General features: G+C 52.9%; 11 protein-coding genes; 5 read left to right on the plus strand and 6 right to left on the minus strand.

The window, feature by feature from the left end:
* Positions 1–237: 237 nt before the first annotated feature.
* RCC_04595 (related to GTP-binding protein FZO1, required for biogenesis of mitochondria) lies at positions 238–3,099 on the minus strand (the record flags this gene model as incomplete). XM_023769873.1 has 2 exons in its annotated part: positions 238–599; positions 651–3,099. The coding sequence occupies 2 exons, from the start codon at positions 3,097–3,099 to the stop codon at positions 238–240; spliced, it is 2,811 nt and encodes a 936-aa protein (XP_023625641.1).
* A 362-nt stretch (positions 3,100–3,461) lies between these two features.
* Positions 3,462–4,299, plus strand: RCC_04596 (probable SNF7 family protein; the record flags this gene model as incomplete). XM_023769874.1 has 4 exons in its annotated part: positions 3,462–3,467; positions 3,538–3,813; positions 3,866–4,123; positions 4,177–4,299. The coding sequence occupies 4 exons, from the start codon at positions 3,462–3,464 to the stop codon at positions 4,297–4,299; spliced, it is 663 nt and encodes a 220-aa protein (XP_023625642.1).
* Positions 4,300–5,076: 777 nt separating this feature from the next.
* On the plus strand, positions 5,077–6,965 carry RCC_04597 (related to protein phosphatase 2C; the record flags this gene model as incomplete). XM_023769875.1 has 2 exons in its annotated part: positions 5,077–6,471; positions 6,534–6,965. 2 exons carry the CDS (start codon positions 5,077–5,079, stop codon positions 6,963–6,965), a joined length of 1,827 nt encoding a protein of 608 aa, XP_023625643.1.
* Positions 6,966–7,408: 443 nt separating this feature from the next.
* On the plus strand, positions 7,409–8,740 carry RCC_04598 (probable nuclear protein SNF4; the record flags this gene model as incomplete). XM_023769876.1 has 3 exons in its annotated part: positions 7,409–7,624; positions 7,757–8,497; positions 8,552–8,740. The coding sequence occupies 3 exons, from the start codon at positions 7,409–7,411 to the stop codon at positions 8,738–8,740; spliced, it is 1,146 nt and encodes a 381-aa protein (XP_023625644.1).
* Positions 8,741–9,073: 333 nt separating this feature from the next.
* Positions 9,074–10,024, plus strand: RCC_04599 (uncharacterized protein; the record flags this gene model as incomplete). The annotated part of the gene is made up of 1 exon (XM_023769877.1): positions 9,074–10,024. One exon carries the CDS (start codon positions 9,074–9,076, stop codon positions 10,022–10,024), a length of 951 nt encoding a protein of 316 aa, XP_023625645.1.
* Positions 10,025–10,582: 558 nt separating this feature from the next.
* RCC_04600 (uncharacterized protein) lies at positions 10,583–11,341 on the minus strand (the record flags this gene model as incomplete). The annotated part of the gene is made up of 1 exon (XM_023769878.1): positions 10,583–11,341. The coding sequence occupies one exon, from the start codon at positions 11,339–11,341 to the stop codon at positions 10,583–10,585; it is 759 nt and encodes a 252-aa protein (XP_023625646.1).
* A 293-nt stretch (positions 11,342–11,634) lies between these two features.
* On the minus strand, positions 11,635–12,779 carry RCC_04601 (related to endoglucanase IV precursor; the record flags this gene model as incomplete). XM_023769879.1 has 3 exons in its annotated part: positions 11,635–12,074; positions 12,127–12,421; positions 12,480–12,779. The coding sequence occupies 3 exons, from the start codon at positions 12,777–12,779 to the stop codon at positions 11,635–11,637; spliced, it is 1,035 nt and encodes a 344-aa protein (XP_023625647.1).
* Positions 12,780–13,825: 1,046 nt separating this feature from the next.
* Positions 13,826–14,452, minus strand: RCC_04602 (uncharacterized protein; the record flags this gene model as incomplete). Its single annotated transcript, XM_023769880.1, has 1 exon — positions 13,826–14,452. One exon carries the CDS (start codon positions 14,450–14,452, stop codon positions 13,826–13,828), a length of 627 nt encoding a protein of 208 aa, XP_023625648.1.
* A 276-nt stretch (positions 14,453–14,728) lies between these two features.
* Positions 14,729–15,439, minus strand: RCC_04603 (related to protein conferring sensitivity to killer toxin; the record flags this gene model as incomplete). Its single annotated transcript, XM_023769881.1, has 1 exon — positions 14,729–15,439. One exon carries the CDS (start codon positions 15,437–15,439, stop codon positions 14,729–14,731), a length of 711 nt encoding a protein of 236 aa, XP_023625649.1.
* Positions 15,440–16,025: 586 nt separating this feature from the next.
* On the minus strand, positions 16,026–16,534 carry RCC_04604 (uncharacterized protein; the record flags this gene model as incomplete). XM_023769882.1 has 2 exons in its annotated part: positions 16,026–16,403; positions 16,457–16,534. 2 exons carry the CDS (start codon positions 16,532–16,534, stop codon positions 16,026–16,028), a joined length of 456 nt encoding a protein of 151 aa, XP_023625650.1.
* A 491-nt stretch (positions 16,535–17,025) lies between these two features.
* Positions 17,026–18,888, plus strand: RCC_04605 (related to POL12 (DNA-directed DNA polymerase alpha); the record flags this gene model as incomplete). The annotated part of the gene is made up of 1 exon (XM_023769883.1): positions 17,026–18,888. One exon carries the CDS (start codon positions 17,026–17,028, stop codon positions 18,886–18,888), a length of 1,863 nt encoding a protein of 620 aa, XP_023625651.1.
* Positions 18,889–20,261: the final 1,373 nt, after the last annotated feature.

Genomic DNA, 20,261 nt, shown 5'->3' on the forward strand with positions numbered 1-20,261 from the left:
ATTAGGAAAGTAGCAGCCAGGATGAGCCGAACAACACAACAACAACACAGCTCTTACAGCGGTATATCAGACCTTGATGACCATTACAGGTGTGATCGTATGAAATCTGTTTTCCACATTCAAAGTTGAGAAGGGTACTGCTAAAGACCGTCCATGGATATCTCGTCTGTCTCTGTGACACGCCCATCCCTCGAAGCCAAACGCCCGCCAAAGCTCAGGATATAAAGAACAGCTCATCTACAAATCAAAGCTACCAGCAATACCAGGAGCGGGTCCCTCAAGATCCACTCTCTGTACTCTGCTGCGAATGTCATTGCTCTCCCTTACGAGGTTACCGAAGTACTTTCTCGCAACTTCGCTCTCCACCTGTACCTTGACGGTTTCTTTTCTCTGTTCTTGAATTTGCTCAACGCTACGCTGCAAGCCTTCGCGAAGCTTATCAGCAGGATACTTTAGCGCACGCCGAACCTCTGAGCTGACGCGGAGAGAGTTGGAATGTGTGTAGTCGAGAGCAGCGAGCTGTGCAGACAGCTTTGTGCTCAGTCGTCGAGGAAGCGAATGCGGGATTTGAGATACCGCGTAGGAGATTCCGAGAGAGACTAGTGAGGAGTTAGCAAAATGGCTCTGGTCATCGCCCAGGGTGTACTTACCAGCCAAGGCAAGACCGGGCAGGATGAGTCTTCGAAGGTTGTCGGACCCCACGAGCTTCGTCGCTGTCAGTGCCCCATCGACCCAGCCAAATCCGCCTAGCATTCTACCACCAACCACACCGGCGACTGTAACGGCCATGCTTGTACCGGCCAGCTTCTCCTGACGCTCCCAGATGTTTGCTACATCGAAAAAATCCCAAATCTCCGGCTCGAAATCTACTTGACGTGCAAGAGCGTCGCGACGACTTCTGAACATCTTCTCTGACCTGAAGGTCAGGTCAACGTACTGATCTCCGAGGTGCATCATTCCAAGCGACTTGATAGCACCGACGCCAGAAACGGTCTTCTCACGCGCACGTTCTTCACACCATCGGACCGTCTCCGTGATCTGTTCGAGCATGGCCAACTTCAGGTCATCGGCATAATTGTAGGCGCCCAGAAAACCGGGATACTCAACGCCAAGGTCGCTTTCTGCAACGCGAGAGATAACATCCCTAAGAGTGCCCCGCGTCAACTCATAGACTTCGTTAGACGTTTCGTCGATGCTGTTTGCGACAGTGTCATCCGCCTCTGCACGTGCCTTCTTGGATTGCTCAAACACGGGCTCCAACTTGCGGAGCTCCTCACTCACACGATCCAACTCATTTTGCGCCACGTCCTTGTTGACCGTAGCAAGGGTCCCAAGATCACCGAGGACGTTCATCAGGTAGGTCTTGGCGGGTGCCAATTTTGAGCGTGCACGTTTCTCGAGAACGAAGCGCCTGAGAGATGCTTCTAGTTCGCCAAAGTCGTCGATGGCCTCCTTCTCCTTCTCCTTGCCTTTGCCCTTCTTGTCAGGCGAAGCTCCAGGTTCGCCGTGCTTGCCTGTCGGACCGTCATCATCGTGATCGGGTGAAGATTTATCATCGCCACCGGCAAAAGAGGCGCCGCCAGCGCCGCCACCACCCGAGCCGCCATCTGGACCGCCTGGAGGACCGTGTGAGACCGGAATGGCATTACTGGAGACGAAGTGAACAAGCTCGGCAGATTCCTTGAATGTGGCCGGGCTCAAATGCGCAATCTGCTGAAGGATCCGTTCTTGACAGCGATTCTTGTCGCGAATATTGTCGAAGCCGTTGACGACCATGAACATGTACGCCTTCTCTTGCGCAGCATTGAAAATAAACTCTTTTGCGGACAAAGTGAAGTGATTGGACGCGGATACAACGAATACGACGACATCGATTTCTTCTTGTCTGGCAAAAATGGCCGTCGTCTTGAGCGAATCGTTGTTGAGTCCAGGCGCATCAATCAGAGCGATGTCGACCACGCCATTGTTTAGGAGCGATTGATCAACAGCTCGAATGTCTTTGATGTAAATCTTGCACGCCCAGTAACGATCGCTGTCAACCACAATATCCTCGAGCTGTTTCAGGGCGTATACGTGGTACGTGCTCTCGWCATTGCGGTTGTAGGCGACATCGTGGGGAATGGCATGGACTTCCTCTACACCAGCATTCTCCCGAACGTCGAGAACTTCGCAGAAGATGCTAGTGCAAGGTTGCTGGTCTTCTGGCAAGACCTTCCTCCGGAGTAGGGCATTGCAGAAAGTTGATTTGCCCGCGTTGAGGTCGCCCGTTACCAGTACCTTGCTGGATGTATCCTCGATACGCTCTCGAAGGGCAAAAAGGTGGCGCACGCTGTTATTGATCTGATTGTCTAGTAAGGCTGCCACTGACTGTTTCTCGAGAGAGTGCACAATCTCAGACTGGGGCAATCCTTCCATCTTCAACTCAATCTTCAACACAGAGAAGTCCTGCGCCAGTTGGGGTGTGACCAGTCTTGGTTCCGCAGCAGGCGCCTTTGCTGCTGCTGATTCACTGGACTCAGCGGTTTGTCCCGTCTCGCCAAGAGACGTCCCTGCGCGACGCGGCGGTCTCGGTCGGGCTGATGGCACCCCAGAGGTTTCCATGTCTAGAGTGGACTGCGTATGAATCATTCCAGGGCGCACGTCAGGTCTTGGTGAAGGCAACGCCGGTGGGCGCTGTACTGTGGGATAGTGTGCCGGCCATTGCGCGTTCATCTCCTGCAGCTTCTTCAACGTCTCCACCGTCTGATTGATGGCGCGACCCAGCGCCGTACGGTTTTGGTTGTAAAAGAGCTGGTGAACGTGGCTCGCCAGTGCGCGCTTCTCGTGCTCGGACGCGGGATTGGTCTCTCCAGGTCCAACTGGAGTGTGTTCCGGTGTGAAGCGGTCTGCCGTAGGGCCTGGGTGCCACGCATTTTCCATGTTTTCTTCGCCAGCTAGACTTCCACCGTATCCGGAGTCCTCGTCCAGCAGAGCCTGCAGTCGTGATGCGCTCTCCGAGGTCGAGCCTGAGCCAACAGTCATGTATTGTGGACCGCGCCGAGAGGCGGGCGAGCTGCGACCAGCGCCAGATCCATGGCTAAAAGGGTTGCTCGAGCTCATTATTGCGCTGTGTCGTTCGTTGTCATGATGTAGGTTTGCGAGTAGACGTGAAGGATGTTTTTCGCAAATGGAGAGGTTGTGGCAAGCATCAAACCAAGATGCCATCGAATCAAGATGCCATCATTCCCACATGGCTCGGGACTTGCCGAGGCGGTTCATACACGGAAGGTACGCCGAGACCGCCGATCCGATCACCTGCGAAGGCATCAACACGGAACACTCTTTGATCTTCAAGTTGCTCAACATCCAATCTTGAACAAACGAAAAGCACGGGATCCACTGGTGCTCTAAGATTCAGAACCATACCGCTCCGCTCTCTGTACAACTGGCACCACATAACGCTACAGCGTAAACTATCAGCCATGAATGTATGCGGTTGCCTGAGAGAGGCACTGAGAAAGAAGCTGTTGTTGTTCATCCAGCTGACAACTTCTGAAGATCATCGAGTGGGCATTTGGAAAGCGTATGACCCCGGCAGAGCGCCTGCGTAAACATCAAAGAGCACTTGAGAAGACACAACGGGAGCTGGATCGTGAACGGACGAAGCTTGAGAACCAAGAGAAGAAGTTGGTGTCAGAGATCAAGAAGAATGCGAAGAACGGGCAGATGGGTGCTGTGAAGGTACAGGCCAAAGATCTGGTGCGGACGAGGAGATATATTCAGAAGTTCTACCAAATGCGCACGCAGCTGCAAGCAATCTCGCTACGGATACAGGTATGATTGACGATCATTCGCTCTCAAGTACGACGCTGACTAGATTTGAAAGACGGTACGGAGTAACGAGCAAATGATGCAAAGTATGAAGGGCGCAACACAGCTGCTGGGAAGCATGAATCGAYAAATGAATCTCCCAGCATTGCAACGTATAGCGATGGAGTTTGAGAAGGAGAACGATATCATGGATCAGCGACAGGAGATGATGGACGATGCCATCGACGATGTAACTGGACTCGAAGACGAAGAGGAGAGCGAGGAGGTGGTCACTCAGGTCCTAGATGAGATAGGCATCGACCTTGGTCAATMGGTATGTTTCTATGTATTGTTGTGGCGTTCTCGACCTGCACTAACTCGTCCCAGCTTGGAGAGACCCCACAAGGTCTCCAAAAGAATGCGGTCGCGGAGGGCAAGGTCGCCCAGGCTATTGGGGGCGATCCAGGCGACGATGACCTGCAGGCACGGCTGGACAGCTTACGAAGATGATGATTATGAAGTTCTACCTCCTCGAGTAGCGGATACAACGGCCTGCAACAAAGGAACAGCATTGCACTTCTCTCAGTTCAGGGGTAATATCTTTGGCGGCTTGAACCAGAGACCATCACAGCTATGCGCCGGGGATATGATAAGAGGGGTCAAGTGCCATCAATTCGCTCCAGAAGCATCTCCAGTGTGTGAGGACATACGCTTTGCCGGTCCCGGTAAATGTTGCCTCCAGCCCGAGCTGTCTCTTGACCTTTCCTTCCTCACATTGCCTCAAGCACGACATGTACAGTCTTGCTCTTTGGGACTCGGGAGAGTTTGCCATGTGAAATGCTCGTGAACGCTTCCAAAGTGAATGAGTTGTTAAGCGGTACATTGTAGAGTAATCCCGAAACTGCCTGCTGACCGAGGATGCGTGGACCCCGTACGCGCTTGTGCCTTAGCAGGAGAGACGGTACACAGTGGCAATGCTGTCTCTCAGAAATTATGAAATGCCGGAGGGCCGTTGACCCCGCGCCGCCATGAAGCATCCGGAATGCATCATACCTTACCTTACCTGATACTTCCAGACATACTTTACTTCGATACATGTACTCCCAAAGACAAAGACTCCTACAGCGGATCCCTTCACGTCGTCCGTAAACGGCCTTCCACGACCCTCAATCGCACCTGTTTATTTGCGACAACGACTCGACTTCATCCCCCGCACTCTCCGATCACCCCCTCCCCCCCCGCCGAGTCGACTGCGACCGGACAAGACCGATCGAGGATCTGATCTACATGAGCGGCGTTTCGACCAAGCAAAGCTCAAATCTGGCCGGAGGCAAGAGACGCAGTCTCTCCGGTCAGGGAGGCTTGCTAGGTAGGATGTTTGGTAACAGTAGCAAGGAAGCGATCGACACCACCTCGGTTGGAAACGACGGTGTCGGAACCGAATCTACACAAAGCCCGACCAACATCGACGCCATTCCCGAGAACAGTGAGAGCAGGGACGAGGTCAGCAATACGATGCGCAGCCCTACAACCAAGTCGCCCGAGGAGGGTGCGCCGGGCGAAAAGAAGAGGCGCAGCAGCGGCGTCGGTCGTGCAACCCGTGATCTCTTCTCCAGCGCAAAGCAGTCCTTCTCCAATCTGAGCAGTTCTCCAGAGAGCAAGGCTTCCACCTCCAACCAGACCCCGATGCAGAAGCTAGGGAGAATGGATCCAGCCCTGAGTGTGCCGCAAGGCTCGCTGAACAATTCGGCCGGCGAGTCTGCACCAGGTCCACGCTCAACCTTCCGGGTGGGCGTTACTGAGGATAAGAACAAGAAGTGTAGACGCACCWTGGAGGACACACACGCCTATCTGTACAACTTCCTAAGCACTCCCGCCCCGTCAGTCGGCACAGACGCCTCGTCTAAGAAACGAAACTCACTTGCACTGACCGAGTCAAAGTCTCGTGACTCTGGCGCTTCCAATGCCAGCTTGAGCACACGCATGAGCAACAAGGAAGTTGCGGAGACGGACAATGGGTACTTTGCCATCTTCGATGGCCACGCCGGTTCCTTTGCCGCGGATTGGTGCGGCAAGAAGGTGCACTTATTACTGGAGGACATCATCCGCAAGTATCCCAATACGCCGATTCCTGAGCTACTTGACATGACTTTCACATCTGTCGACCAGCAACTGGAAAAGCTGCCACTCAAGAACAGCGGATGCACGGCCGTGACCGCTGTACTGCGATGGGAGGACAGAATACCCAACCCCCAATCTGCTACAGGATCGACGGCGATTGCGCCTGCTGCCGCCGCCGCGACGAAGTCGGACGGAAAGTCTGATGCACCGGCCATCTTAGAGGCAGCAAATGCTTCCGACACCGAAAGTAAGCTCAGAGAGACGGCAACCCGCCAACGTGTGCTGTACACCGCAAACGTGGGCGATGCGCGCATTGTGTTGTGCAGGAACGGCAAGGCCCTGCGCTTGTCATACGATCACAAAGGTAGCGATGAGAACGAAGGGAAGCGAATTGCAGGCGCGGGTGGACTCATCCTTAACAACCGTGTCAATGGCGTGCTTGCTGTGACGCGTGCCCTCGGAGATGCATACATGAAGGACTTGGTCACAGGCCATCCATACACGACGGAGACAGTCATACAGCCGGACCTTGACGAGTTCATCATTTTGGCGTGTGACGGGGTGAGTTTGGTTGCTTCCACATAACATTTGTGACCTCTTGCTGACTTGCAATTCCATCGTAGCTCTGGGATGTATGCTCTGACCAGGAGGCAGTGGATCTCATTCGCAATGTTCAGGATCCCCAGTCTGCGTCCAAAGCACTCGTCGACCATGCACTGGCTCGGTTTTCTACGGACAATCTGTCTTGTATGGTGGTTCGCTTCGACAACCAGGCATTGCAGCACAATCAAGACACGAATCTTATCGGCGTGGAAGGCGACCCGTCCACGATTGCGAACGGCATTAGTGAAGCGGAGGCGATTGTGAACAACACCAAGAACAATCTCGATGGAAATGGTGCGCCGCTGTCGCAAGTTACGACCAACGAGATCATGGAAGATGTGTCGCAAAATCAGGAGGCGGGGCCAGAGTTGAACCCAGCAGCATTGGAGGCTGCACGCAAGGACGTCAAGCCTACACCCGAGGAGATGGCTGAAGCAGCAAGCGGCAAATAATGACTTATGAGAGGAGTCTACGATTGGGATGATGAATGACTGCAGGGTGGGCGGTGGGCCGGGGATGGGCGGCATGGTTACCTCTACATACGTGGCACGGTGTTTGATGGCGCATTACTGCCATCGGCCTAYAGGCGCACAGCGCGCATGGCAAGAAAATATGCGATTCCAGTCAATATTGTCCCTCGCACGTTGCATGAAAATGGCAGGATATCCACTGTCATCTTTGCGCAATTCCACTGTCCATTTTCACCTATGACGATAGCTAGCGCCGAATTGACACGAACTGTTCCCATCTGGCATCTGGCATGTGAACGCTCATCATCGCCCTCCGCATTCTCCGCCTTCTCCTCTACCCCACATCAATACCGCACAGCTGCGACACAACAGCGCCCCGCCATCCCGGGATCAATGCCCACCAACGCCTTTAGGACAGCCGGCAAATGGAGGAATACGAGGTGAAGGCGGCCGAGGATCCCAGTAGTCTGGACCGTCGTCCGGCAGACCCCGACCATCCCTCGCCAAATCCGGATCCAAGGCACTTTCATGCTCCAGTTCGTCCCAGCGACTTCCTCCGAACTGGCCGACCAGCACAGAAGCGCGAGTGCCCAATGCCGAAGGCCAAGGTAAAGGAGCTGCCTGAACAGATCGCCGCCAAAGTAAGTTTGCCCACGCCCACGCCCCAAGCCATGCGGCCATGCGATGCTATGCACAGCCACGTGCCTCGATGGACATGCCGCATCGGCGTGGGAGAGACATGTTCGCTGACAGACATTGTGCGTGATTAACAGCGTGCGATTCGCGCATTTCTCAAGGTTCGCACCAGCTACGATGTGCTGCCGCTCAGCTACCGTCTCATTGTGTTCGACACTTCCCTGCTCGTTAAGAAGAGCTTGAACATCCTCACAMAATGCGCCATAGTCTCAGCACCGCTCTGGGACTCGAACCTGTCCAAATTCGCCGGCCTCCTCACAACGTCCGACTACATCAATGTGGTGCAATACTACTGGCAAAATCCAGATGCCTTGAAGCAAGTGGACGAGTTCCGCCTCAACAGTTTGCGTGACATCGAGCGAGCCATCGGCGTGACACCCATTGAGACAGTATCCATCCATCCGCTGGAGCCTCTCTACGAAGCCTGCCGTCGGATGCTGGAGTCTCGCGCCCGCCGCATACCACTCATCGACTTCGATGACGAGACGAAGAGGGAAATGGTTGTGAGCGTAATCACGCAGTACCGGATATTGAAGTTCATATCGGTCAAYGTGAAGGAGACACAGTCACTACACATGCCGCTGAGAGATTTGGATGTCGGAACCTACAAGGACCTCGCCACGGCAAGCATGGAGACGCCAGTCATGGACTGTCTACATATGCTTGTCCAGAAGAGCATCTCGAGCGTTCCAATCCTTGACAAAGACGGCACCGTCCTTAACGTCTTCGAGGCTGTGGATGTCATAGCACTCATCAAGGGAGGTGACTACGACAATTTAAACTTGAGTGTGGGCAAGGCGTTGGAGAAGAGATCAGATGTATGCTGTCATTTTATACCCAGAAATCATCCGCCATAAGCTAATCCGCTGCAGGACTTCCCCGGCATCTACACATGCACCTTGAACGATCGCCTCGATACGATCTTCGACACAATTCGCAAGTCGCGAGTCCACAGGCTCGTGGTGGTAGATGAGGCAGGACAGCTAAAGGGACTGCTGTCCTTGAGCGATATCCTTGAATACACCCTCAACTCTCCGCTTGGAGATGAGGATGACGAATAGAGGGCAGCATGAATGTAATGAGACCTACGACGTCTCCGATTTGATGATGTATCAGGAAACTATGTATTCGATAGATGCAGGCATGTGAATGGCATCGACGGCGCCAGAACAATGATGCTCAGCGTGTCGGTTTACATAGATCAACTGCGAATGATAGCAATCTTGGAAATGGTTGTTTTTCACTTCAGAATTACTGCTTTGAGCTGAGTCGCGTGAAAGTCTGCGTTGACATCATCAACTGCAGGTGAAGGGACGATCGAACTTCATCGAACACATCAACTCCATCTACAACACCACGGCATCGATGGAAAATTGCTTCCCACCAGATCACAGATGACGCCTTTCCGGCTGATGCGCACGCTCTTGCCATCACGCCTGCGCATTGCTAATGCCACACCCACGTCCGCGGTAATCTTCCCCGCCGCCACGCCCACACGCCATTGCGGAAACCCACGAGACTGCCTACGCAATTGCCGCTGCTTTGCTGATGTTCAACACACTCATGCATCGAATAGAAATGTCTGGTTCAGTAGCGCCGCTCCTCGCAGCTCATCGTTCGCGAATCAGCATTCAGATCACAAACCTCCGGATGAGCGAACGCTGCAGTTAGGGAAGACAGTCAGAATCTTGCACGAGCGGTTACCGACACTGTTGAAGGAACCTCTTCCTTCAGAGGTTCTTTCTCCACAGATCACACTTCATCTGTTTCCATCAACACACCCTCATTTGCCGACTGTTTCGGGACGATTGGCATACATCGCAGCGCTATGGACTGCTCCAGTCGCGTGGGGACGAGTACCTCTTATCGGCAATGTCAACCTAGTCATCACATCCGAACGCATGATTAGAAATGGCGGAAGCTCCCAACCCCTTGCGAATCGAGAAGAGAAGCTGGTCGTCAAGTGGAAGACTTGTGGCAAGACATCACATCGAGATGGAACGGGCGGTATTTATCGCGGCATGGGCATCGCAGCAAAAGACCCTATGGATAGGATCCTGGACTTTGTCAATGGTAGCGCGAAGGGAAAGAATGAGAAGTCACCCAAGGCGGAAGAGTTCTGTGGGATCTTCGTGTTCGAGTTTGACGAAAAGGGGAGGGTTGTAAAGCATGTTATAGAGCATGCTGAGGAAGGCGGTGATTGGGATCGAATGACTCGCGTGGTCTCTGTTACGGACTGGCTATTGGGAGTGTTCAATGGCAAGAAGAAGGAAGAGGAAATGTCTCTTGCGTGGTGTGAGGAGAGACCTAGTGCTGGTCCAATTAGATTGATGGATCGGAGGTGAAGAGACCTTATGATATGATTACGAGAGGCTTGATGCGAGACTTGTGGAATTGCGTCTCTCTTCCTCGGAGTACTGAGGCTGGAGTTGAACTGGCGTTTGGTCCAATGTATATACCCTACTCTACTGTTCGATGGTTTGATGCAACGAGGCACTTTCAGTCATCTCTTCGCAAGTTCATCGCGGCATTGTCAGGCCGAATCGGATCGTGCTGCTTCCATGGTGTCAAGCCTGCTCTCTGAGCTATCCTCGTGATACGAAACGAGAAGCACCTTGAAGACTCGTATCTCGTGCTGCACTTTCTTGGCCCTATATCTTTCCACCATCATTCGATTGTCTTACCCAATGCCGTCAGCTGCGGATGTAGTATAGACAATCCGGGCAAGGGAAAAGGTCATCAGATCCTCCTGTATTGGCTCTTCGCCAATCCGCGCCAATTTCGGCACTGCCTGGCGTCCATAAGTCTCTGGTGGCAGAGGCTCATCAGTCCACTCATCAAGCAGTCATTGACGAGTCATAGCTTTTGGTTCGATTTGCTCGTGCCGAAGTTAACGTGTGGCCTCAACCAGGTTGCGAAGAAGCATCATCATCTTCGCCATCCGACCCATCATTCCCCACAGCACCGACAGCTCCAGCAGCTTTCTTAGCCTTCTCACGACTCTTCTTCTTGGCTTTCTTCTCCCGATTGCGTGTGGTACGCTTTTCCCGCTCCGCAGCTTCTCTCAACTCTGCAGCTTTCTGATCTTCGATCTGTGCAGCCTTGATCATGGCAAGTTTCGTCCTGGATTTGATTCGCATTTGTTTTCCAGGTCGCTTCCTCTTGGATGGTTCTTGAACAAGAAGATCTTGATAGACGGAAGATGCTTTTGCGAGAATTAGAGCTTCGGCTTTCGWTGCTCTGACATCGGTGACTTTCCACGCATATGCGCTTCCAGGACAGAAGCTACAGGAGCGGTATTTGACATCTTTTCCTGAAACTGTTGAAGCATTGAACCTTTCCCGCTCTTCTGGTCCTAGAGGTTTGGAAAAATAATAATTTGGGTCTCGCTGTGGATTCTCCAGACCGGGCTCTGCATTCGTCGGCGTCGGCGACTTTAGCCTAATCCTAGAGACAGGTTGCGCTGTCTTTGCTATTCCAGGAGTGGGTGCGAACAGACAAAATTTCATCTCATCTTCGTCTTCGACATGTTCCTCAATCTGTGGAGCTTCCTGCTCGATGAACTCGAAGGGTATTAAATCTTTTGCATAGACAGATGTTGGGGAGGCATCAGGTGAGCTTGCTTCAGAGTTTAGATCCGCCCTGGTCACGGTGCGCTCCATTTCTTGTGTCGGAGGAAGAGCCCGCTGTGGAAGAACTGTCGAAGCATTCGCTTGTCCAAAGATATGATGGCTAGCGTGATTTTAAGCTTTATTAGCGCGCTTCCCCTAACATCACGTGGTAGTTGTCGATATCAAGTTATTGAAAATGCGATGGATTCAGATACATGTATCTACTACAGTGTCCGAATCAAACTCTTCACATAACTTTCCACGAGCAATGAAATGTAAGTCAGCCAGTGACTATTGTGCTCCACCATAACTTCAGCCTTCGTCCTCAACGACCACATGGCCGATCAAGCGCAGAACTCTTTGGCAGAACGGTAGTTGCCAAACATACTGCCGCCTGAAGCAGCACCGCCACTTGGAGCACCACCGGAAGCAGCACCGCCGCTTGCAGCACCACCGGAAGCAGCACCACCGGAAGCAGSACCGCCGCTTGCAGCACCGCCGGAAGCAGCACCGCCGCTTGAAGTACCGCTGGTAGCAACATCGCCGCYGGAAGCACTGCCTGTAGTGACACTGCTGCCAGTGACATCGCTGCCAGAAGTAGAGGCGCTAGCTCCACCACCACCGTAAAGAGCTGGGCCGGGGATAGTATAGCTGTCCAAAGACTGGTAGATGCTGACCAGGACGCCAGGATCCTCAGCAGTGTACAGCGCAGTTCCCACCGCGCACTCAGCACCGGCATCGCAAGGGCTAGCCGTGCCAGAGCCGGTCACCTCAAAGTTGATACCTTCACAGTCTCGTTAGCTAGTGTTGAAAAATAGACATGTGTATTGACGAACACTGAGGGTAAGACTGCGCGCCGTCCGCCTGACCAGCACTGTGGAGAGCGAGAATCTCATGGCGCATCACGTAGTTTCCGGGAGCRAGGTCCGCAGGAACCGTGACGGTCGAGGTGAGATTGTTGGCCATCATGTCGTCGGTTGCCCATTTTCCGGGCGCCGTGGAGCCGTCGTTGAGTCCCTGAGCATCAATCTTGAAGAAGTTCAATGCCTCCTTATCGACAGAAGCGAACTCGCCGTCGACAGCGGCCATGTAGGTAATCACAGGACCCTTGTGGCTCTCTGGCCAAGTGTTCTGTCGGGAGAATGGTGTTAGGTTTTTGGTTTATCGCTACAAGACGAAGTTCCCTTACCCATTGCAGGTCAACAGTATCGCCGGCGGCGACTGGGACCACTCCAGTGCTAACAGTAGCACCTCTGTGGCAGATGATGTCTGGGTCGGCAAATGCGCTTGGAGCTACAAAGCCATTGTCTGAGTTCTCGGCATACCAGCCTGCCGTGTCTGGCTTGGGGTTCGCGTAGGACCACTCAGGAGAAGTGCCAGAAAACCACTCTCCGCCGGTGACGATGCCAGATACATATCCGTGGGCAGAGGCGAGTGGAGCGAGCGCAAAGGCTGCCAGGACGATAGCGGACTGGGTGTTGGACTGCATGGTGATTGAGAATAGAGAACAAGCGTGAATGAGCGTGAATACCAGTGAATGGCACGTAAAACGAATGAAGGGGAAGAGACGACCAGCGGAGATGATTGGGGATGAGGCAACAGAGACGAATTGTATGCTGCGATATATGTACTTGCCTCCACGGTTGCTTATGAAATCTACCGAGCCGTGCCTTTGAGTGGAATGCAGCTCGATTCCATCGTGGCGTCTTCAATTCACTACGTTTGATACGTTGTGTAAGCCAGTGAAAATGTCTCACGCCCCTTCCAGAGGTGTGGCAGGCTGGTAGTAGTTTGGTCGCTTAGCAAGTCTATGGGACCGTGGAGTGGAGCACAACTCGAAACTATTGTGGCATTTACCAGAGCGGATCAACGATACGTTCGCTGATACTGGTTCGTTCTGCGCAGTGGGGAGATCCAGCGCCGCTCCGAGGTGTAGCGGTCGTTGTGGTCAAAGGAGACTGTCCGCGGACTCCACAAAATCCAGGTTGCACTTCATTCCACCATGGGCGTAAATTAGAGTGCAATACCTCCAACTGTATGGAGATGATCGCCGGATAGGATGCCAAGGCCGGTGTAGATTACCTCGTCTAGGTGAAACGAGGTTCGAGCAAAGGTGACGTGCGACACTTCGCGCGGTCGAAGATGAATGCCTGCAGGCTGAGCGGCGTGTCTGACATGCATTGTGTACAAGTGGGTGTGGTAGTATAGCATGTCTGAAATGGCTTGGATGCGACACGGCTCAAACCCAACAGCGTCAGCGGGGGAGAATATCCACCAACTGCCGCATGATTTCCATAGTGACTCCAGTATTTCTGCGATAGGTCGTTTCATAAAGAGGCAGTCGCAGGTCATTCCCGATGGGGAGTTTGCACCTTTTGCTATGCTCGGCCCCTCGCAAGTCTGTTCAGGCACAATGTGCTGGAAGAAGTTGATGCTTGATATTTTCGGGTGTGACCGGCATCACAGCATCGCTTGTTGAATAAGGTCCGGAGCGCCTTCGCTAAGTCGAAAATCCCAGAGACGGTGCATGATTCCTCACAAAGCATCGAGTGGTCTGTTGAAACCACCCACTCTGTTCATGTACTGGCGGTACTCGGCCTTTTTGGTCTTGTACACGCCGTAGTTCTTGTCGTTGCCCGGTACCTTGGTGTTTTTCGTCGAACGGAAGCTTTGGAAGCCCATCATGCGCTTCATCTTCGCATCCTCGTCTTCATCTTCGAGGTCATCCACCATTTTCGTATCCTCTTGCCTTTCTTGTTTGGCTGCTCCATTCTTCAGACCCGCGGCACCGAATTTACCGTCTCCCATAGCCCGCGAAGATTGTCTGTCGTCTGTCCGCCGGTTCGGTGGGCTCGCTGCCGTCGAATCCCTGCTGCGCTGGAAGTCGCGATCGCGGTCTGAGCGGGGCGGTGGTGGTCCACGCTGTGCAGGAGGTCCTCGTGGCGGAGGTGGAGACCGCCTTCTCTCATCCTGGCGGTCGCGTCGTGGCGAACGTGATCGGTCTCGACCTTGCTCTGCACGTCTGTCAGCTGCTGGCCATGTGTTTTCACCAAAAGACGTCTCACCGTAGCGTGGCTTGTGACTGCGGGTGTCATCTCTCGGGCGACGGTCATCTCTCCTATCATCCCGCCTATCATCTCGTCGAGAAGAGTTTCGGTCCATGGTGGTGGTGTCTTGGTTGAAGATGGAAAGTTTGACGTTGAAGCTGGTCGCAAGTAGCTCAAAAGATATGATTGGCGATCTTCTACGCCTGAGGCACAAAATTTACCGGCCGCACATCAAGTACATTTTGGGGACATTAGGATATTTCAATCGAATTTCATGTGAGGAGCTCATATTCTTAATTGGGTAATTGCAGCTTCCAACATTTCAGCGTCTTGTTGGAGGAGCAGCCCGCGGGAATGGCGAAAACATCGACCGCAGCCGACCGGGTATCAACTATATCTCATCCTCATCTTCGTCAAAGTCGTCTTCAGAGCCCAAATCGTATAAAATTCTCCCACCATCACCGCCGCCGTTCTGTGCATCGAAGTATGGAAGCACAACACCCTCACGGTCTCGTTTCTGCCTCTCCGTGAGACCAAGCTCAAAGGTGGTATCTGCCTCAACGCCTTCCGTGGGAGCGCCACCGGTCGTCGGCTCCGGTGATCGATACTGGGCGTGATCCTCCAGAAGAATCACAATCTCCTTCGGCCGTGTTGATGAGGTCGAAGAAGCCGGTGCCGACTTGAAGTGAGGTAAGAAATACCACTCCCGTACACCCCGTCCACTCTTACGTCTATGCTCCATCTCAACCACGACATCTTCCACACCATTGGCCCCGAGTCCCTGCAGAACACCCTCTACGCCTTGATCCAGACCAAAACTGGGCTCAGCATGACTTCGTTCGCGAGCAGCCTTTCTGGCAAGTACGTGGTGTAAAGAGTGTACAGTAAAGATCGTCGTGGCCAGATATCTGAGCAAAGTCAGAGTGGAAGGGGCATATGGATCGTGAGCGGATTTTGTAGTAGGCAACGGGACATCCAGATGGTAAAGGGCGAGGAGCGAACATGATGGTCCGATAAACGAGGACAAGAGACCGGGAAGATTTGTACTGTTGATAGCAGCCAGAGAAGTGAGATCGTCAAGCACCAGAAGTTTCTCTGTCATGATGGTCAGTGWTGTAGTTTGCAGTGCTCTTAACGGGTCATACTGGAAGTTGGATCGTTCTTGAGGTGGTTGATGACCTCTTTTTGCCAATTCTGCAAAGAGTGCTTCCAGGCTTCGACGAAGAAGTCGACATTCCGAGGCTTGCGTAGAGTGCTGAACGATACGAATATCACTTGGATTTTGGATGTCTGTAAATTCTGTCAGCATGACCCTTTCGCAAAAAGCAGAATGGCATTTGCCTACATTTGCGCGTTTCATGTGCTCTGCGAGCAGAGGTTTGCCCGACTGCTCAAGGCTATCAAGCACCAGACTGAATGGAGATGCCGCATCGCGTTGATTCAGCAGTTTCGAGATGAGCAGCAGATTATGTGTGCGGCGGTGTTGTATGGAAGCCATCCAAGAGAAAAGTGTGCGGGTGTTGTAGTAAATTTGGCGAGGGTCTCAGGATTTAGGCAAAGAACGGCGCTTGTCTTCCATCACTCATACGAATGGACAACATTAATGAAGGATACTTTTGTATTTCAGTTCGTAATCTCACATTGAAAAAAAGTAAGAGAACACTGTCGGGTGCATGCTTTCCATCCTATCAATTCGTAGTGGCGTCCATGTTCTCTCCACCGTCTAGAGTCTCTGGCTTGTCATCTTCCTTCTCCACGTTCTCGTCCTGCCGCACACCCCAGGTCTCCTCCCGACGCGCCTCCTTCCAATCATCCCATAGACCTAGCGATCGGTCTCGACCGGCTTGCATAGCCTCATCTCGCCACTTCTTCGTCTCCTTGCCGTCTTTCAAGTCATTATGCCAATTTTCGGACTCAGTCTTGATGCGCTCCAGATACATGGTCTTGAAAGGATGTACATCGGGGTTATGAGGCCTGCCTTCTGGTGCCTCGGGTAGTAGCTCATACAGGCGCTGTCTGGCCTCAGGCGGCAGTAGTTCCCAGGCCATCTCCTTTTGAAGGACTGCCTTCATCGAGGTTAAACACTACACGCTGGAAGTCCATTGCGCATGTGACTTACAGAAATCTTGCCCACCTTGCTGAGTTTTCCATTGGAAGCCGTGAGCCACTTCTTCTGGGTCGCTAATGATGCAGCCATCTTTTGGTCCGTCGTTGCTGTTGACGTCGTTCTCAGGTATACACGGACGACTGGCAGGTGTCACTTGAGTTTGCTTTCAGCCGCTTCATAGCCCGGGACAAAAGCCCCAGCGAAGTTCAAATGAAAGAACGGACAGCTGGTTTGTAGCGTACACTAAGCAAACGCTGCGAAGAAGAGTGTTGGAAAACTTATCCTGATGAGCTCATTGTCACGGCTGACGCGAATTCAAACGACAGTCGACCACAAAATTGGAGCTCAGCAAGCAATGCTCGCATTTGTGCAGCGATCCGATTCTTCCAAAAGTTGCAAGTTGATGCAGCGAGAGTGGGTGTCGAATGCTCGGAAGGTTGGGATTGCGAGAGAAGCGGCAGGGACGGCGTACAATTACTCACGCTAACATCTACTAGCGCAGACACGCGACGCGTCGACCGCGTTTGATTGTCATCGTTCGAAGATCAGTGTTCACACAGTCACATTATTGATCACCCAACATGGCGAATGTCGAATCCGAGATCAAGACGCATTTTGCGCCGCCAGATGCCTCCCTTCCACAAGATGTACTCACCGAACTGGTCCATATCGTTCAACTCATGGGCATATCCGCYGAGGATCTCTACTACAAATGGGACAGCTATGTGATCACCATGGGCGCGGAAACCACCAAGCTCGACTACAAGACGATACGCGATTTCAAAAAGAGTTTGCAAGACACGTTGGAGAGAGAATCACGGAAAGGAAACGTCACACATGCGGCCACCAAGAGGACGGCAGCCACACCGCGAGTAGGAGCAAGCGGTGGAGATGTCTTTGGCATGCTGGACGGCATGGTCTCGAACACACCCGCAGCTCGCAACTCAATGGCCAAGCGTAAGGCCAACTTTGACACGCCCACATCGAAATCTGCAAGAAGCGGGCTGCATAGCTCACCTGCTGACGGCAAGACTCCTGGCACGGGCGCAGCGAGGAACCTCCCCACGGTGGCTTTTGCAGACAGGCAGAATGCTGGAGATGTAATCGAAAGCATCAATTCTCACCTGCCGGCTGCCGCTGTCCCAGAAGTCCCTCCCACCGAGGCACGAATCAGACTCAAAGCTGCCACTGACCTGCCAAAGTTTGCCTACAAACCCATGGCCATGAAGTTGTCGGAGGCGTCCGAGTTTCTGGATGATCGAATCGATAGCTTCATGGAGGTGGTCCAAAAGCACTATGAATTAGAAGACTCTGCGTTCGGCAACCCAGCCGCCCAGTCCACCGCCGAGATCGTGGCAGTGGGACGCATTGCATGCGATCCATCTGAAGGCAAACTCACCTCCACCAACATGGTTTTAGAAACCTCTCGCAGAATGGGCGCTGGACTGCGAGTGCCTCTCAAATTCGCGGAGAACGTGTCTTTTGACGTTTTCCCGGGCAAGATCGTTGCTCTGCGTGGCACCAATGTCGGCGGCCAATCGTTTCTCGCCTCTGAAGTCCTCCCTCTGCCTAGCTTACCACCAGCCGCCCATCGGCCATCCGACATAGAAGTATGCAATGACCGCCTTGTGGGCGCAGACGGCGAGACGAGACCGTTGAATATGGTCATTGCCAGCGGGCCTTTTACGCAGGAGAACGACCTGTCATTCGCTCCGCTGCAGGCCCTTCTCGACAAAGCTGAGGCAGAGACTGCTGATCTCCTCCTTCTCACCGGTCCGTTCCTTGATCTTGAACATCCCGTTGTCGCATCTGGAGACTTCGAACCTTACTTGCCCAGCGACGCGAAGATCTCGCCCGACCAGGCAACTATCACGGACGTGTTCCGCGTTCTCATCGGCCAACCTTTGCAAAAACTTGCGGCTGCCGTGCCGTCAATCACCATCGTCCTTGTCCCCAGTCTCAGAGATGCCGTCAGCAAGCACGTTGCGTGGCCCCAAGATCGCGTCCCCAAAGCACAGCTTGGACTTCCACGACAAGCTCAATTCGTCGCGAATCCCATGGCACTTTCAATCAACGAGATTCTTCTGGGAGTCTCTTCACAAGATGTTCTCTCCGAACTCCGACGTGAGAATGTGTACCAAGCGGCAAAAGGCGCAATGCACTCCGACATTATGGGCAGGTTAGCAGGTCATGTCATTGAGCAAAGTCATTACTTTCCTGTCTTCCCGCCTGCTTCCAGAGAAGATCTTCCCAAGCCAATAGGTATCCACGAAGAAGTACCCGAGGTTGGAGGGGAGGAGAGACTGGCTCTTGGTGCGAACCTAGATTTGACATATCTGAAGTTGGGGGAATTCTGGCAGGCCAGGCCGGACTTGCTGATCCTACCAGGGGTCTTGAACCCCTTTGTCAAGGCATGTATAAGTGCTTCGCAGATGAGAACGTAACTGACTTGATTTGAACAGGTCATCGACGGCGTCTTGGTTATAAATCCAGGGACACTGTCCAAGAAACGCGGTGCAGGTACATATGCTGCATTGGCCATTCAACCGAGAACGTTGACAGACGAGGATCGAGAGCTTGGAGAGAAAGGAGAGATGATTGCTAATTTGGTATACGAGCGAGCAAGGAGCGAGATCAGAAGGATATAATCTTGATCTGCTGGCACCCATTCGCGCACTGAGTTACAAGGCACAGGTCGTTGATGATTATTCGATTGTACGAAGCTCGCATATGGGAGCATTCACTTCAGTTGCAACCCACCGTCTTCATCTTGCATTTCAAGCACTGACGAACGAACTATGGGCCTGGCCAGAGAATCCGCTGGCTTGGGTCATCTGCGACCATTTGCTGTCGTTGAGACATGCCTGCTTGAAGCTGAAACGCGGCACGTCTGAGTTGCTTCGCGCCGTGGCAGCATTGGCGTGCAGTTGAAGAAGAAATTGAACATTGCACATTCGCGACTTTCGGACCCACTTCGTTCCATGCATGATGCACGATGCTTCTTCGTGTCTTCCATATTCCGCCTCCTTTTCTAGCCGCCTTCTAGCATCACTTGAATCTGACGTCGTACAGCAGGCTTAAAGGTCCGAGAGCGAATGAAAATATCTTGAATAGTGCCGAACCACATCCGACACTTCTGAGATGGGCCGATATCTCGGTGGCATCGCGGACTCTCCGCTTTCGAAGGCGTTTCAGTTGGAAATGAAGGCCATGTGGGTTGCAAACGTGTCGACCGACCATGGTGATGAGCCATCAACGATTGAGCCATTCAAATCGACTCGGATCGTTGATGTGAAGCACCTTGCTTGGACAACAAGAGGATCGAAAAGCTTTGCGCTATTGACGTAATGATGCTCCCGAGCTCGGGCCGCACCTTCGCGGATAGTCCTATCCTGGTGAAGATCATTTTCAACGACGACGTCCCACCTGCAGATTTGATGATTTGCGCAAGCTTTTTATCAGAGACTTCGCAAGAACCGATCCACCCGGAGCGCATCTCAGGCAGCCTGGCTCATTCAGCGACATGTGGCATCATCCGAGTCTTGGTTCTCGCCCATACCAGCAGGCACATCCGAGGCCAAGAGTGTGAGGTGCTGTCAACCTCAGAATGATCAAATTCGGTCACTGCTATATCAGCTTACTTATCCGGGATATGATGTAGCCAAGACGACGATTTCCAGCTAGGATCTTTGGAAAGTTCTAGCTGTGGCAACCCTAAGTAGGTCGGATTCGTAGTATCCGTCCAGACTCCAGAGCTAGCTACATTCCAACGAGCATTTGATGGGGAGTCGGCATCAGATCCCCACAAATGCAGACA

This window comes from Ramularia collo-cygni (genome assembly GCF_900074925.1).
Source record: "Ramularia collo-cygni strain URUG2 genome assembly, contig: RCC_scaffold06, whole genome shotgun sequence".
NCBI lineage: Eukaryota > Fungi > Ascomycota > Dothideomycetes > Mycosphaerellales > Mycosphaerellaceae > Ramularia > Ramularia collo-cygni.